The 17,229-nt window shown below is 46.6% G+C and overlaps 1 protein-coding gene across 1 annotated transcript in view; it reads left to right on the top strand.

The window, feature by feature from the left end:
- Positions 1–12,659, top strand: part of GAN (gigaxonin) — a 654,734-nt gene extending 642,075 nt beyond the window's left edge. Inside the window, exon 11 of the mRNA XM_069607099.1 lies at positions 10,632–12,659. Coding sequence (XP_069463200.1) covers positions 10,632–10,813 — 182 coding nt within the window. The 3' untranslated portion in view covers positions 10,814–12,659. The remainder of the gene's footprint in view (positions 1–10,631) is intronic.
- The last annotated feature ends 4,570 nt before the right edge of the window (positions 12,660–17,229 follow it).

Raw genomic sequence — 17,229 nt, 5'->3', positions numbered from 1 at the left:
GGCAGATATGGTTCCCGGACCTTCTGGACTTGTCAGCGTCCCCGCCAATCAAGCTGCCGGCGGACGCGGATCTACTCTCCAGGGAAGGAGGCGCCATCCTCCACCACGACCCGAAGTCGCTGAACTTGCAGGCCTGGCTCCTGCAGCGCTAGAGTTTGGAGGATACGACATACCGGCCGATTGCAGAGAGGTTCTTGCAAAGGCCAGGGCGTCCTCGACTCTTAAATGCTACGGACACAAATGGAAGAGGTTCTCTGTCTGTTGCCACGCACAGAAGATTAACCCTCTACGGATTACGGCTCCCCAAGTACTGCCGTACCTGCTGACGCTGGCCAAAGCTGGTCTGGCACACGCGTCCATCAAGATTCATCTTGCTGCGATCTCCCGATACACCAGAACCACGGGGCGGACGTCCTTGTGGTCTCATCGTCTGGTGAAAGAGTTCATGAAGGGACTGTTCAGATCGTTCCCGCCGGTGAAGGCTCCGGCCCCGGCGTGGGAGCTCAACGTGGTGCTGACCAAGCTCATGGGACCTCCGTTCGAGCCTCTGCACTCGGCCCCGTTGAAGTTTCTATCGTGGAAAACAGCTTTTCTTGTGGCCATCACCTCCGCACGACGAGTGGGAGAGATCCAGGCCCTTTCCTGCAAGGCCCCGTACTTGACTTTCCACGACACGAGGGTAGTGCTCAGGACGCACCCCTCCTTCATGCCCAAGGTACCGTCGGACTTCCATCTCAACGAACCCTTGGTGTTACCTGTGTTCTTCCCGTCGCCTTCGTCGCCGGCTGAGAGGACTTTGCACTCGCTGGATGTAGCTAGAGCGCTGAAGTTCTATGTGGACCGCACGAAGGGTTTTCGGAAGACGTCACAACTCTTTGTGAACTTTGGACCTGTCAATCAGGGGAAGGCTCTCTCGAAGGCTTCCATCTCCAGATGGCTCTCCGGCTGTATCATGTGCTGTCACCGGTTGGCAAACCGACCGCTGCCTGGCCGTCCGAGAGCCCATTCCACCAGAGCGATCGCAGCTACCACGGCGTTCCTATCTGGTGTGCCCCTGCTGGACATATGCAGGGCTGCTACGTGGAGGTCGATGCACACCTTCACGAAATTCTACTGCGTCGACCGGGATTCCAGGGAGGAGTCCAGGGTCGGCCAAGCAGTGCTGCGCAACCTGTTCGCCTGAGGTGAGCCTGGTGAGGAGGTAAGATGCTTAATGTTGAGTTGATGTGATGCTTAATGTTGAGCCTTTGCCACCTCCCGTGGTTGTGCATGTGTGTACTGCTATGTATTCTTTATTCATGAGCATGTGAATCCATGCCAGACCCCATGCTGGAGAAGGAACAAGTTACTTACCTGTAACTGTTGTTCTCCAGCATGGGTCTGGCATGGATTCACATGCGAACCCTCCCGCCTACCCCTCTGCGGCTCTTCACTTGGTCATACTGCCACTTCACGTGCTTCCAAATCTGAAGATGGCTGCCAGAGGCGGTGCTTAGGTAGAGGGCAGTCATTGGCTGTGGTCAGTATGACGCAGAGACCAGTGATTGGTTATTACTACGAAAGACAGATCAGAAACGAAACTGATACTGGTTTTTTCTTTACCGAGGATTCCCAGCCTGACGACGGGGAATATTCATGAGCATGTGAATCCATGCCAGACCCATGCTGGAGAACAACAGTTACAGGTAAGTAACTTGTTCCTTATCATGCACAGACCCTACAACCTTAGTGGATACTTTAAATGACATCATGCTCAAAGCTATGAGCTCCATTGCCCCAATCAAATTGCGTAAACCGAAACTGCGTGCACACCTCTATTTGTGGTTCACACCACAATTGAGTGCTTCGCAAAGAAAAGAGAAACTCTGAAGCCCGCTGGAAAACTCACCCCTCGGATGCTAACAAGGACAGCCTCATTATAGCATCCCTTAACTATAAAGAGGCAATCTTCCAAGCTAAAAAGATACATATAATAAGCGCATCCTGCAAGCGACATCCAATACAAAAGAGCTCTTTAAGATTCTTAAAGAACTTGAATCTCCAACCACCCCTCCAGACACATGTAGCAAAGACAGTACATGGTGTTATAATATACAAAAAGCGCTCTTCGACAAAATGTCAACACTCCAATCTAAAATGAACGCCAAAAAAGCAGCCTCCAGTCTGACTCACAGCCTTATTCTCCTTCTGAAAAAACCTCCCATATCATGCACACCCATAAACTCTTCCGCTTCTCGCCACTATCCTAGAGGTAGAAAACATCAGCAAACTTAAACCGTCCAATTGCCAGGGTGACACATGCCCAGCTCCCATCATTAAGGAGGCTACCCATGAACTAGCCCCATTCATCACTGCCCTAATAAACACATCATTCAGCACTGGCATTGTCCCTGACAACCTCAAGGATGCCTGGGTTATCCCCCTTCTCAGAAAAACGTCCTTGGACCCAAGCAAACCCACTAATTACAGGCCTATCACCACCATTCCTTTTTTGCTTAAAATCCTCAACCGAGCTGCTTATCTGCAGATCCAGGACTATCTGGAATCCAATAAACTCCTCAGTCTCAGACAATCTGGCTTCCCTCCCAAGCACGGAACAGAAACTGCCCTCATCGATCGAAAAACCCAAATTGAGGATCTGAAAGACGACGGAAAGTTGGCCCTCTTATTACTACTAGATTTATCGGCAGCTTTTGACTTGGTGAACCATCAAATTCTTTGTCGGCATCTTAAAACGGCAGCCCATTTCTCAGACAAAGCCACCACTTGGATTAGATCCTTCCTGGACAATAGATCCATGAGGGTCTTCTCTTCCCCCCCCCCCCCCGTGTCCACAGAACCATCTCCAGTACTGTGCGGGGTCCCCCAAGGATCTTGTGTCTCACCCACGCTCTAGAACATGTTCACAAAACCGCTCTTTGATATTCTTGACTCTCTGGGTGTCGCCTACACTAATTATGCAGATGACACCCAGCTACTCATCCCCATCACAGGAGACCACATAGTTGACACCAAAGCCTTAAATGATGTTTACCAGGTCATTCACTCAATGATGTTTACCAGGTCATAACTCCCTTCACCTACTTCCTCCTCTACCATATGCCCCCCCTACCTGCCCCCCTTGTAAATAGTTCTACTTATTGTTCTAATGACCTGTTCATGTTTGTAAATATGCTTCTCTCACTTTTGTACCCGTTATATTGTAAAGCGCTTTGGCTTAAAGCGCTATATAAATTCAATAAACATAAACATCCAGGCTTAGATGGCACAACATGAGCTCTGCCTGAACAATGATAAAACAGCTTCTCATCCTTGACTCTCATCACCGACTCGGCAGATTACACCCTATCTTCAAATCTTTTTTATCATCAATGGCAATACCATTAAGGTTTCCAATGATACTAAAACCTTTGGCATCTATCTTGATTCCACCTTATCTCTTTCCAGACAAACCAATGCCGTCATCCCAGCATCCGCCTACACATGCAAACTTATCACTATCACTGCCTGCCGTCCATTCCTTACCACTGCTAACTGCACCATTCTCGCCAGAACCCTTCTGTCTAAACTGGACTATTGCAATGCGCTATACTTAGGAACGAGTCAACAAAACCTAAACAAGCTCCAGGTCACCCAAAACAACGCCATCAGGGCTACATTAAATATTCCCAGGAACCAGCATATATCTGACACCAGACGCAGCCTACACTGGCTCTCAGTAGCCCTTAAGACTCTTGCTCTCATGCACAAATGCCTAGCCAAACAGGCTCCCAGTTACCTGGCGAGCCGCTTCACCCCACGCACTTCCAGCCATCCACAGAGAGTAGCCCAAGCGCATTGTCTCTCACTACCTAGATTCAAGCTGCAGACAGCCGGGGGTGCTAGTTTCCCAGTCCTTGCCACCAAACTCTGGAATTCCCTCCCTAACCCACTTAGAACAAAATCCTCCTTCCACTCCTTCAAGAGCAAAGCTAAACTGTGGCTTATTGCTCAAGACACTCACAACCACCACCCAGTACCTCAACCTTAAAATTCACCCTTGGTGACCAAGTACTCCCTTCACAATTGCCCTTCTATTCTGAATGTAAATACAGTGTAAAGTTCTTGTAAGTATATTGTAATGTATGTTTTGTACGTTTTTTGGAATGTATATTTTTTCTCTCGTGTTCTACTGTTCTTGAAGTTTTATTATGTCACTGTATCCTAAGTTCTGAGGCTTGTGGAATCTGCTTAGATCACATGCTGTGCATAGGCCGACATCTAGTGGAAGCTGCGGAGTATTACAGTTTGTTTTTCGAAACTCGAAAATGGGCGTCGACACAGGCGTGCCAGTAATACTATCCCTAGTGTGACGTCCACTGTACCCAAGATCCCTCACGCGTCTAGGATCCTCAGATTGTTTTTTTCCGCCATACTGGTCGGAAGCATCTTGCGGAGTCCCCTGGCCTTAGCCATACTTTTGCTTATTATTGAAGTTAAAATTATTTATTAACATCCTTCCCCACCACAACGTCGACACTCGACGACGGCTGGAGAAGACATCGACCGTCGGCTGCTGCACGACGGATCTGGGCCTCGGAAGGCCGCTGGCCTCGGCCCGGGCCTAGTAGGCCGCTGGCCTCGGCCCTGCAAGTAGGGAGAGTGGGGGGTGGTACATACTCTTCACTCTTGGTATATAGGTACGCCGTATAGGTACACCGTATATATTTCCTACACTTACCAGCCCGCTGCCTCAAGGTGCGTATGGAGGGTACCCCTTTCCAATTCTGCCCCAAGTGCAACCGCAAATACCCTTGGGTCGATAGGCACGCCACGTGCAATCTCTGCTTGCCGAGGGACCACCCCGAAGCGAACTGCAGAGCGTGTAGTAGGTTTAAGCCTAAGACACTTAAGGACCGTTCGACAAAGCGTTGGGCCCACCACGCCAGGCAGGTGGCCATGGCAGCGGAGGGCGCCTTCAGCGATGGCAGCGACGCCGTACTTTCGGACGGCAAGGGCATTACGGCGTCGAAAGACTGCCGAGCGCAGGTCCCCGACCTCGGAAGGTTGTCCGGCAGGGCGGCTATGGGGAAGACCCCCGGCGACGCAAGCGCTACACACCCTACACACCCTAAGCACACTAAGTCCAACCGAATCTCGACGACGTCGACTTCTCGGAAAGAGGCACAGATAGAACGGTCCGACTCGGTGTCCTCTGGGCGCTCTCGATCGAGATCGCCTCATGACGCAAGGCAATCATCCACTCTTGCCAAGAGTGCCTTGCTCCCTAGATTAACGGAAGTTTGATCGTCGGAAGACGAAGACGACTTCCACCCCCAGGCAGCGCTCCAGGAGACCGAGGCCGCAGTTAACACCAGCGAGGCCCCACGCTCGAAACACACTGATACCTCCCCAGACCCTCGACGACAGCCGTCGAAAGTCTCTGGGGCCTCCAAGGGGCAGGGAAAACATTTTTCCACGCATGGGGAGGGGGGGAAACAGCGGAAAGCACAGCCTTCCACTCCTGTAAGACCATCCTTCCACCCTAAGCAGATAGACAAACACAAATCTACTGGGACATCAACATCCAGCAAGGGTACCCTTGAGTCCCCTAAGTTGCCTACTAAAGTCACTACTAAAGTCATACCCTGTTCCAAAGAATGGTCCAGTGAAGACATAGACAGGGTCATGTCAAGGATGTCTTCCTTAGCTGATTTTTATGAAAAAAACCCAGAACATTTCCTTTCGTATGACCCTCAAGGGGCCACACCCTCAGGCTCCTCTGATCCTATCCCCCTAAGTAAAAAGGCCCGGTTCGAAAGACCTGAACCCTTCGAGGTGCAGCCTTACTCTACTCCATACTCTACTCCACACCAGGGGTTTGAAATTATGGAGGAACAAACCGGAACTGAATACTATGCGGATGATGAGGACCTGGAGGAGATAGAAGATGAGCAGGAAATTTACAGAGTAGATTCCCCGGTAGAAAGCGAAGCCCCAGTTACCGACTCGCCAGTTGATAACCAGCCCCTCCTTAATGAAGTTCTCGCTCGCGCAGCAGAACATTTTCACATCGACACCCACGGTGTACAGGAGGAAAGGGACTTCGCAGAAGAGTTGGTGGGAGAGAGGAGGCCGGTCGCTCAGACCATCCCTATCCTTAAATCCATCCAACGTAGAATAGATCCATCCCTGGTGAATCCTAACCTCACCAGAGCCGTCAACCCCAGAGTCGAAAAACTTTTTCGGGCAGCCCAGTCTGACCCTCTTTATATAAGAGGACATCTCAAACCAGACTCCCTAGTGGTTACCAACACTCGGAAGAGGGCTGGGACACCCTTATCGTCGTCAGAAGCTCCTCCCGACAAGGAGAGCAAAAAACCACGGGTTTGGCAGGAAGGTAGCCTCAACGTCCGCCTACCAAGCAAGGATTGCAAACTCCACCACCCTGTTGGCAAGTTACAACTGCCATCAATGGGAAGAGGTCGCGGCGCTCATAGCCTCTGCTCCTGAACCGTTAAAGGGCCAGTTGGCTCGGATCTCGGCAGAAGGGAGAGCCGTGTCTGGTTGCATATTAAAAGCAACTTTCGACGCCGCGGACAACGCAGGAAGATTGATAGCAGAAGGCACTGTTATCAAGAGACATGCGTGGTTACGGCAGTCGGGGTTCAAAACAGAAACCCAGGCTTCATTAATAGACAAACCGGTGGAACCCGATCTATTGTTTGGGAAAGCGGTCGAAGACGCACTTAAGAATGCCAAGGACGAATACGAGACTCTCAAATCCCTTGGCCAGCTTACCAACAAACCCCCTAACCAGAGGGGGAACAGTAATTTTGGTCGCCCACGCGGCCAAAATTCACAGAGGCAACTATGCCCAAGGACAGGGTACACAATGGAACAACAACCAGCAGTCTACCCAAAGTTTCGGCAGGGGTAACAAGAGAGGTCGTGGAAGAGGCAGAGGCAGCCCCAACAAGGGAGGTGACACGCCTCCACCAAAGCAGTGACGCTCAGTTCAGGGTCCCTTCTCACGCAACCCCAGTAGGGGGACGCATTTCCAACTTCACCCAGGCTTGGGAAGGGATCACCTCAGACAGATGGGTGCTGTCAACAGTGTCCACAGGATATTGTATAGAATTACTGCAGCGTCCCCGGAACCACCCTCCACGACAAAGAATACACTCCTTAGAACATAAGAAGATCCTTCTCGAGGAGATCGCCATTCTGCTAGAAAAGGACGCGATAGAACTCGTCCCAGGACACCAGGTAAACAAGGGTATCTATTCAACTTACTTCCTTGTGCCAAAGAAAGATCTGACAATGCGCCCAGTATTGGACTTACGGCCTGCCAACAAGTATGTCAAGCCCCAAAAATTCCGTATGACCACGCTACAAGAGGTAATCCCCCTCCTAAAAAAGGGGGATTACATGGCAACCTTGGATATGAAAGATGCTTATTTTCATATTTCCATGCTCCCAGCGCACAGAAAATACTTGCGCTTCAAGGTGGACAGTCGCCACTACCAATTCAAGGTACTGCCCTTCGGGATAGCTTCAGCACCAAGGGTATTCACCAAGGTACTGGCGGTGGCAGCTGCACACCTACGCAGGGAGGCAATCCCAGTGTACCCTTATCTGGACGACTGGCTCATAACGGGGGAAACCCCAGGAATTTGCAGGTCAAACATTCAGAGGACTATCGACCTCCTCCACGAATTAGGCTTCTCTATCAACGAAAAGAAGTCCAGTCTAGTGCCAAGCACCTCAAAACAGTTCCTAGGAGCAATCCTAGATACTCAGAAAGGGTTGACCTTCCCTTCGGAAGAGAGAATTCGGAATATACTACTGCAAATTCCACATTATCAGTCAGGTCAACAAATAACGGTACGCAAAGCAATGCGGTTACTGGGCATGATGGCGTCATGCATTTACCTGGTCCCCCACGCGCGTCTGCGCATGCGTCCCATGCAGGAATGGTTGGCGAAACAGTGGTCTCAGGCAAGTGGTCAGTGGGACGATCTAGTGGTCGTTTCGCCAACACTCGTACAGAGCTTACACTGGTGGACAAGAGAGAATCTCGCAAGGGGAAAACCCTTTTACGATCCAGAAGTACAGGCAGTGGTGACTACAGATGCATGCCTGACTGGGTGGGGAGCTCACCATCTCCACCACACAGCTCAGGGTCTCTGGTCTCACTCAGTAGCCAAGAACCACATCAATCTGCTAGAGCTTCTGGCAGTATTCCGAGCGCTTCGGGCGTTCGAGCCCCATCTGCTAAACTTGTCGGTGCAGATCCGGACGGACAGCACGACAGCCATGTTCTATCTGAACAAACAAGGAGGTACTCGTTCGCCAAATCTGTCCAAGCTTGCCCAGAAAATCTGGATATGGGCACTCAGACGGAACATCTTCCTGTCATCACAACATGTTCCAGGGGAGCTCAATTCCCTAGCGGATGCCCTAAGCAGAGACTCCCTCCCAGAAGAACACGAATGGGTCCTTCACAGAGATATCGTAGAAGATCTCTTCTCTCGGTGGGGTTTCCCCACTATAGACCTATTCGCCACAAGCGAAAACAAACAATGCCCAGGATTTGCATCCAGGTTCCCCCAGCCAGACTCCCAAGGGAACGCCCTGTGGATGAACTGGTCAGGGATGTTTGCGTACGCTTTTCCACCAACCCCTCTCATCAGGAAGGTGGTGTACAAGATGAACAAGGAATCGATGACGCTCATCCTAGTTGCTCCCATGTGGGCGAGACAACCATGGTTTCCACACCTACGCAGGATGGCGGTGTGCGAGCCCATCAAACTCCCAGCCTGGTACAACCTACTGTCCCAGCAACAAGGTCAAACAGTGCACCAGGAACCCAACTCAATGAACCTGGCAGCATGGCTCCTGAGGTCATAGAGTTTGGCCATCTCAATTTACCACAGAGGTGTATGGACATCCTAAAAGAATCCAGGAAACCAAACACAAGGCACTGTTACTTTGACAAGTGGAAGAGATTCGTTATTTGGTGCCAGAATAAACAAATCAACCCAGTTGATTGCACTCCTTCCAACGTTGTAATCCCATAACAAAGTATCGTGGTGGAAAGTACCAGTAGTTAAAGCCTTCATGGAAGGAGTAAAGAGACTTCACCCTCCTATTTCGAACCCACCGCCAGGATGGGACCTCAATGTGGTGCTAGCTAAGCTCATGGGCCCCCCTTTCGAACCCATGCATAAAAGTAGTCTCAAACACCTGACTTATAAAACGGCCTTCTTAGTAGCCATTACCTCTATAAGAAGGGTCAGTGAAATTCAGGCTCTGTCAGTGCAGGATCCTTTCTTTACTATCCACAAAGACAAACTGGTTTTACGCACACACCCTAGGTTCTCACCTAAATTTATATCTAAGTTCCATGTAAACCAGTCCATCGAGCTTCCGGCTTTCTTCCAGAACCCACAAAGCTCAGCTGAGGTGAAACTACACACCCTTGATGTGCGTAGGGCGGTCCTCTACTATGTAAATAAAACCAGACCGCTAAGGAAAACAGATCAACTGTTTGTCTCCGTAGCTACAGGCAGAGAAGGGGATCGCGTCTCTAAAGGCGCAATCTCGAAGTGGATTATCAACTGTATACAGCTGTGTTACTCTCTTTCAGAAAAAACTCTGCCTTTTACGCCAAGGGCCCATTCTACTAGAGGCATTGGGGCCACTCTGGCTTTCATTGCAAATGTTCCCCTCGACACCATTTGCAAAGCAGCTACTTGGAGCTCTATTCACACTTTTACTCAGCATTACTGCATTGACACTCATTCCAAGACAGATACACAAGTGGGACAAGCGGTTCTAAGACACCTGTTTGCTCATGACCCTTCTCACATCCCACCTCCTTCTGGTACTGCTCGCTAATCTATGCACAGCATGTGATCTAAGCAGATTCCACAAGCCTCAGAAGGGATACATTACTCACCGTAATCGTATTTCTGATGCTTGTATCTGCTTAGATTCACATGCGACCCACCCTTCCTCCCCTCCGAGAGAAGGCGCATGATTGCTTGTAGTCTTACCTTTCTGTCTATCTGCTTGGATTATCTGTACTCACGCTACTCCTCATGCTTCCTCATGTCAGAAAAAATACAATCTGAGGATCCTAGACACGTGAGGGATCTTGGGTACAGTGGACGTCACACTAGGGATAGTATTACTGGCACGCCTGTGTCGACGCCCATTTTCGAGTTTCGAAAAACAAACTGTAATACTCCGCAGCTTCCACTAGATGTCGGCCTATGCACAGCATGTGAATCTAAGCAGATACAAGCATCAGAAATACGATTACGGTGAGTAATGTATCCCATATGCACCCAGATGCCTTTGGGCCAGGCGCACTATACAAATAAATAAAATACAAATACAAACTGCACTCTACTAATGGATATATACTGTACCTGGATCTGTAATCAGAAATGATCCTTGGGCTGAGAATCGTCCTAATAAACGAGATTTCTGTAACAATTCCCGTTTTTCATCATGCTCAAATTCCTTTTTGGAAGATGCCAGTAATGTAATTTATTTAATTGCAGCATGGAATACCCAACTGTGCCTTTAGAGATTATACATATTTTGTGTTTTAATGTGGTTAATGTTTTTTTGATTTGAAGGTACAAATTATGACTACGTCAGGGAGTTTAAAAGAAGCACTGGAGCTTGGAATCACACCAAACCATTATTGAAGACCGACATGCGGCGCACTGGCTGTGCAGCATTACGCATTGCAAACTGCAAACTTTTCCGTCTGCAACTCCAACAAGGACAGTTCAGCATCCGTGTCCCATTTCCATGAGAAGCCTTGTAGGCGGGGAGCTTGGAGATGGCAAGCATCCTAGATTGCAGACCTCAAAATTGCTTCCCCTCGGGGAGGCGACGATCGACATTACAGTGGGACATGTATCTTATTTCCTGTGCTTGGGTATGCAAAAGCTCATCTCATTCATTGCTGAAATCCTTGAGCTGTTTTTTGTGGGTGGTGGGTGTGGCTAGGGTGCTGGCTAGAATGATATGAACAAGACATTTCCTTCAGCCACAGTGCTCTGCACATGTTCCAATGGCTCATCTGGGACTGGCGAGTGTGCATAGATATTATGCAAAGTATTTAGGGAGCTGTGTAACATAGAAGTGCATTTTCCCATATGGGATATTATTAGGCATGGTAAACTATGCAGTATATTAATGTGGATCGCTTTAATACACAAACATGTTGTATGCAATTACCCTCTTTGAGATACTAGAGGACACCGCTGATCTGCTGTTAAGTGAGAAATGGAATATGGTGCATTTAGTTCTATTCTCACTGCTTATCATTTGTATCAAATTGAGACTGTTGACATATGTTTTTATTGGAGAAACAATCGTTGGGCTAATAGTCACACACATGGTACATGCTCACATAAGCCACCGTAGTCTGAAACTTCCAGCCCTGCAAAGTAGTTCTGGGACACTTAGCATTGCTGGGGGAGCAGACCACGCCACAAATCAGATGGCTTGACTTTACAATACTGTGGTTAACAGGGAGTCTAGGAAGGGCCATTGTAGCCCAATTCAGAAACCAAGCTATCTGACAAAATGTAGTTCTCCCCTTGCGTTCTTGAACTTCCTTAAACATTAGAGATACATGCTTATTCACATCAGGATACCTTGGGATGCCTATGGGCATGATGTTCAGCGTAATGCATTCCTACTAATTCATACACCACACTACGGACTGGAAGAGAAGAGCCAGTATCGGTAACCAGTAGTGCTTTTGATCATAAAGTATCAAAACATTTTTGGCAATTGCACCTAGGACCCATACTGCTCAACCAGAATTCATTTGAAAATGCAATCCTTGGTGTCAGTTAACCCTTCAATCATTTGTATTCTTACCATGTTTATTGTTCGCTTTGTCAGCCAACCTTAGAGCATTCTGTACTCGAAGTGCACTTTTTAAAAATGTCAATACTCTTCAGTCACGACTTCCAGCACGTGTGACAGATCTGAGCCTTGGAAGTGGATCTGAAACAATCGGTGAGCTGCAATCAGCACTAGATTTTCATTTTGTGTAGGTCTTGTTCTCCTTAGATATGTTATGCACAAAGGGACCTTAACCTCGATATATAAGGGCAGCAATGTGTCTATAGAAGTCATGTTCTGATGGTCCTATTGGCAGTTGGCTGCTGGTTTTAAATAGTTACTTGGTTAGAAAAGTGAGATAGTCGCCTCCTCGTGCTGAAAGTACGAATTGGGGGCCCACGTTCATCATCCAACTGTATAAGGTAGATTTTCACTGACTTAACACCTTTTACTTTTAAAGAGAGCAGTATGTTATTTATTTAGCAGAAATGTGGTGGTATTAAGCCACCGAAAACTGAAATGCAACATGAAAATTAGATTAATAAGAAAAGTTCTTTGTAGTTCATAGAGAAACATTTTTTCAGACAGTTTACAGTTGCTGCGACCACAAATCTACTTAAACTAATGTGATATTTTATTTTCTATTGATCGCTCTGAAAATGGAGCATGATTTTACTCGGATCAAGGCATAACATTATCTACGTGTTCATGAACACCTTTTCGCTATTCAAGTATTATTTTCTTCTCCATTAATAACTGAAGCAAAACAGTAAAAATTAAGAGTTTCAGCTCCCTTGAAATTGGCATGCGTGTGTCTTCTGCTATCTTCTGACTGGTCCTGAAATGGTGTCTTCAAAGTCGGAAATTGGTTAGCATCAGTAGTACTGTCTGAAATCTCCCCCAAAATGGACTTAACCGCCAAACCTAAGAAACCTCATGCCTTCAGCACTGTTAGCATTTTGTTCTTGTAGTAAGTACTTCGAAAGGTTTCCTTTGTTGTACTTATGTAAAATGATTGTTCACCCCATGAAGGTTATTCAGTGTTCCTAACTCTTATGGTCAGCTGCATTGCCAGCACTGATTTACACAGTGCAAATTTGACTCATGTTTTGGTAATGCCCCCGTTTTGTTCCCAATAACTGAAAGCACACAGTGGTTTATGTGATGAAAAAAGCTTCACGTTTTGTTTACATAGAACTAAAGATGTATTACAAGTGACCATGTATCCTTTGCTATGCTCATGACCAGTTTTCCGACCCTTCTCTTGCTAAATGTAGAGTGCTGTGTTGGTCTATATCCCATCTTTCACAAGACAACCACAGTGCTGGCACTGTCAGGGCCTTTGGCTTCCCCCCTGCCCCACCCCATCTTGACGGCAGCCATTGCTTTTCCTTCAGGACCACCTTGTAACTTAAATGAATACTGTATTAGTGCTCCTTGCCTACTCCTGGGTGAAGGATATTGTCTTCTGCACCCATATTTCTTGCTTTGAAAGAGGCTCTTTTGCACCTTGCTCAGCTTTATGTAGTCCATCAATCCTTGCCGTGCCCATCGGCCTACCAGGAAGGTAGATAATCCCCTGCCCCCCCCCCAATCTTCAGTTTTCTTCCATTGTGCAGGGGCTGATGGGCTGATGAAAGCAGATATTGCATTTCTGAGCTGTAGGTCATAAGTATTCAGAACTCATCATTATTTTTTCAAATTTGTTTGCCTTTCCAGCCTGAACTTTCGGATTTAGATATGAAGAAAATGCTGTTTCAGATTCTCAGTTTGTTCACAGGGTGCCAGGTTGTGACATTCCATGATGAGTATGTGCCATCAGCCCTCTGCCCATGATCAACACCTCTGTTCACAGTGCTGTTCTTTTAAGGTGAAAACTCTGACCCAAGGGTGATGGGTCAGGATGTCTGAGAGGACAAAGAATGCAAAGGAAGATTAGCCACTCAAGAGTACCTTCAAAAGCAGGGGGCGACACCATTAAGGCTTACCTGCATTTGGGAACCCTCCTGTTAATTTTCCTTGGCCTCTCGCATTTGTCTTAAATAATTTTTCTTTGAGTCAGTGTAGGCATCAAGTAAGTATTATACATGCTGAGAAAAAGCAACCACATGCTTTTCTGTAACATGGATGTTTCTGCTTTGTATCTTTCATAGATGCACATGCAACCTGCCCAACCTACTCAAGAGGGAATGGAGAATTCTACATTTAGCAAGACCAGGATAGCACAGAGTTGCATATGGACCAGAACATGTTTATGGTCAATCTTTTCCTTTTAATCGGGATAAGCAAGCTCAGAAATAATGGAACTGATGCCTCCATGTATTCCCAGGGGTCGGAAGCTTTCACTCAAGCATTTCTATGACCTGTTTTGTTCACTAGCACCCCTTTAGTGAAGGAGGTGCATCCAGATGTGGGCCTTTTGCTCGTTGTTATCCAATACTAATGCTACATCATGTTCCAAAGCGGCTGAATGCACCTATAGTTTCTTGATGCCCCGTGCAGAGGGGACTTTGTGTGGAAGTTCACTGCAGATGATTGGCTACATTTGATTTGAGCTGTGAATTTTTGTAGAAAGTTTGGTCCTATATGTGGCAGCCCTGGAAATGTATAAAAGCACAGCCCTGCAGCCCAGAGGTAACTCTAGTGGTTTAAATTTGCTCAGATAATTTCCATCACAAGTTCTAGATCTTTTATTGATTTAAACTATTCTCCATGCTGGAGTAGCTTTAGATTTATCCAAAGTGTGAGTGGAGGCATCCCTGCTAAGAACACCAAAGTGTTATTAAGAATAGTGAAAGTAGTTTTCTACATCCAGCCACCAAAGCACATAAAAGGGAAGCACATGAATCCACTAAAAATTGCAACCTCCTGACCAATCTGTGTAGGGAACGCTACATTCGATCTTTGGCAATGGGCAATTCTGGTAGCGCACACCCTTGATGTATGATCATCCCACAGAAAGAGATGGAGAGTACCTACAGATTTTCCAGGCATGCAATGTGAACAGACATTCTGGGTGGTGTTGAGCGGTTTTAAATTTGATGTTAACAGCACCTGCTAGCATGTCACACACCAGGATACTCCCAAAAGCCTGCGTTTTGTGGCTGTTCTGTGAACGACAATGCCTTCTGTGCGTATTCAGAATGCTAGGGAACACTCAATCCCCCTTCCTTGAGTTGCTATTTAACAGCACCCCATACCTCACACCTTAACATTCTGTTAAGTGCAGCTCTACATACATTCTAGAGAGGAAGGATGAGGCAGGGGTCTGCTTTTGTAGGAGGTTTCAGATACTCCCTCACCTCGCCAGTGGGTGCTGCTAACCCTCTTCATTGCATTTTGAAATGCCAGCTGAGATTTCAGATCGAATGATTGTGCAATAAAGATACTGACGTGTCTGTCTTCCTACTGATCAGCTTGGCATATTTGTTCAAGTTTTGCCATCCATGCAATGCAGAGATGCAGATCTTCTTACTTGCAGTCCTCTGTGGTTTAACGTTTTCTCATTTGTAGTCGACTGTGCTTTAGGTATGTTCCTTGCAAGAAATGTTTGGGATGCTGAATAAAGATGGGTGAGCCAGGCAGGGCTCGTGCCAAAAAGCTAGCATAACTCTACTTCTGAGCGATTGCCTAACGTGCTGAGCTCCACTCTTTCATACTGAACAGCTGGAAAGAAAGTTTTACTTGGCCAGGAAGGTGTCATCTGCCTGACTTCCTGTCGTGCCCCTCTCAATTCTACACAGACTGCCAAGGTGGGACAGGGAGTGTGGATCTATAATGTGGCTTTGGGCGTGCTTCATTACAAACCAAGTGAGTGTTGGACCTTCCCTGTAGACTGTAATGGGTAACTTCACACAAACATGGTGACCGATCTCATCCACACCCAAAAGGTGCAGTTAAATTACATTTGGGCCATGCAGAATAGTTTGAAAACATCCATGCATTCCTTTGCTCCTTTGTTCAGTGAAACCCTCGGTGCCCCCCCCCCCCACTTTATTTTGGCATAGTACTCGTAATCAAACATTTTCTTTCTATAGCTTCAGATAAAATATCCTGGCAATTACGCATTGTATGTCTTCTCTGTACGAGTGGTGTTGGTGGTAAGCAGGGTTTAGAGGGCTATTGTAGGTTTTCTCATGAACCCTGAACATCTTCAATTTATTTGTGCAAGGCAATCACGCCAATGGCTGCCTAACTGGTTGTTTAGTTTTTTGTGGCCAAAGCTAGGCATTATTCCTGCAGTTTGGTAAATAGCCACTCTGTCAAAATCCCCACACTTTCAAGCCAGAAAGTGACAGACGCATCTTTTTTCTTTTGGTAACATCTGTATTTCTAATTAAATATGCATTTAGCCAAATCTGGCTTTACATATTACAAAGATATACATCATATTAAGTTACATACATCAATCACTAAAAACAATACCAAAATCTCACTTAAACAGCTAAAATACCTGAAGACACATTTTTTAAGATCATTAAAATTAACTCATAAAATGTCATCATATGAAAAATCAGATTAATGTCATTAACTTCTAGCAAAAACTGCCATGTCATTTCAATCTGATCTAGGGAGCGAAAGTTGTTGTTTCGTTTCAAGTATAGATATCGCAACTTAATAAGGCTTTCAAAATAGCGTAGCAGATGTTTAGCAGTTTCAATGTTTGCGGTTCCACATAGTCTACATTCTTACATTTCTTGCAATACCAAGTTTGGCGCCAACAATTTCCCTCGTATCACATTTATTAAATTTGAACAGCATATACGACCTAACAATATTGGAATGCGGAAATGCATATTGGTATTTTGGTTTATTGGTATCTATTGGCCTATATTATAAAAACTGACTACTCTGTATCGTTCTAGTAACTCTGTGGCATTATTCTGAGCCTTTGCTTGGAATCGCAAATACAAAAGTAGGTTTCCTTAATAAAACAGTAATTATCGGATAACGGTTGTAAAACTGGCAGCAGTGGATTTTAGTTTTTTGCTTCGTGCTTTCGTACCACTACATTCCACTCTTCCACTCATACTTAAAATATGCTCTTCATAGAGCAATGCAAAAAGGTATTTGGGTGAGGCTATGATTTCATTTACATTAATTTATGTGGAGGGAGCTAATGCATTGGCACGTTTGTTGGACCAATATAGGAGGGTGCACATCTACTTAAAATGGAAAGTTTCCATTTAGTAAGAAGGCTAAGAAGAAACCAATATGGTGGTTTCTGGCGCAATGCCTGCACTCGCACATATCTATTTTGGCACCTCACGTTATGAACTGAACATCATTGTGCTAAACCCGATAGAGCATATCTGCTTGAAATGTCAAGGAGCAAGCATTTTTGGCTTCTCGTTCTTGAATTCACGGTCC

This window comes from Ambystoma mexicanum, chromosome 1p (assembly GCF_040938575.1).
Source record: "Ambystoma mexicanum isolate Mex_15411 chromosome 1p, UKY_AmexF1_1, whole genome shotgun sequence".
Lineage (NCBI taxonomy): Eukaryota > Metazoa > Chordata > Amphibia > Caudata > Ambystomatidae > Ambystoma > Ambystoma mexicanum.
This window is presented reverse-complemented; position numbering and strand designations above follow the sequence as displayed.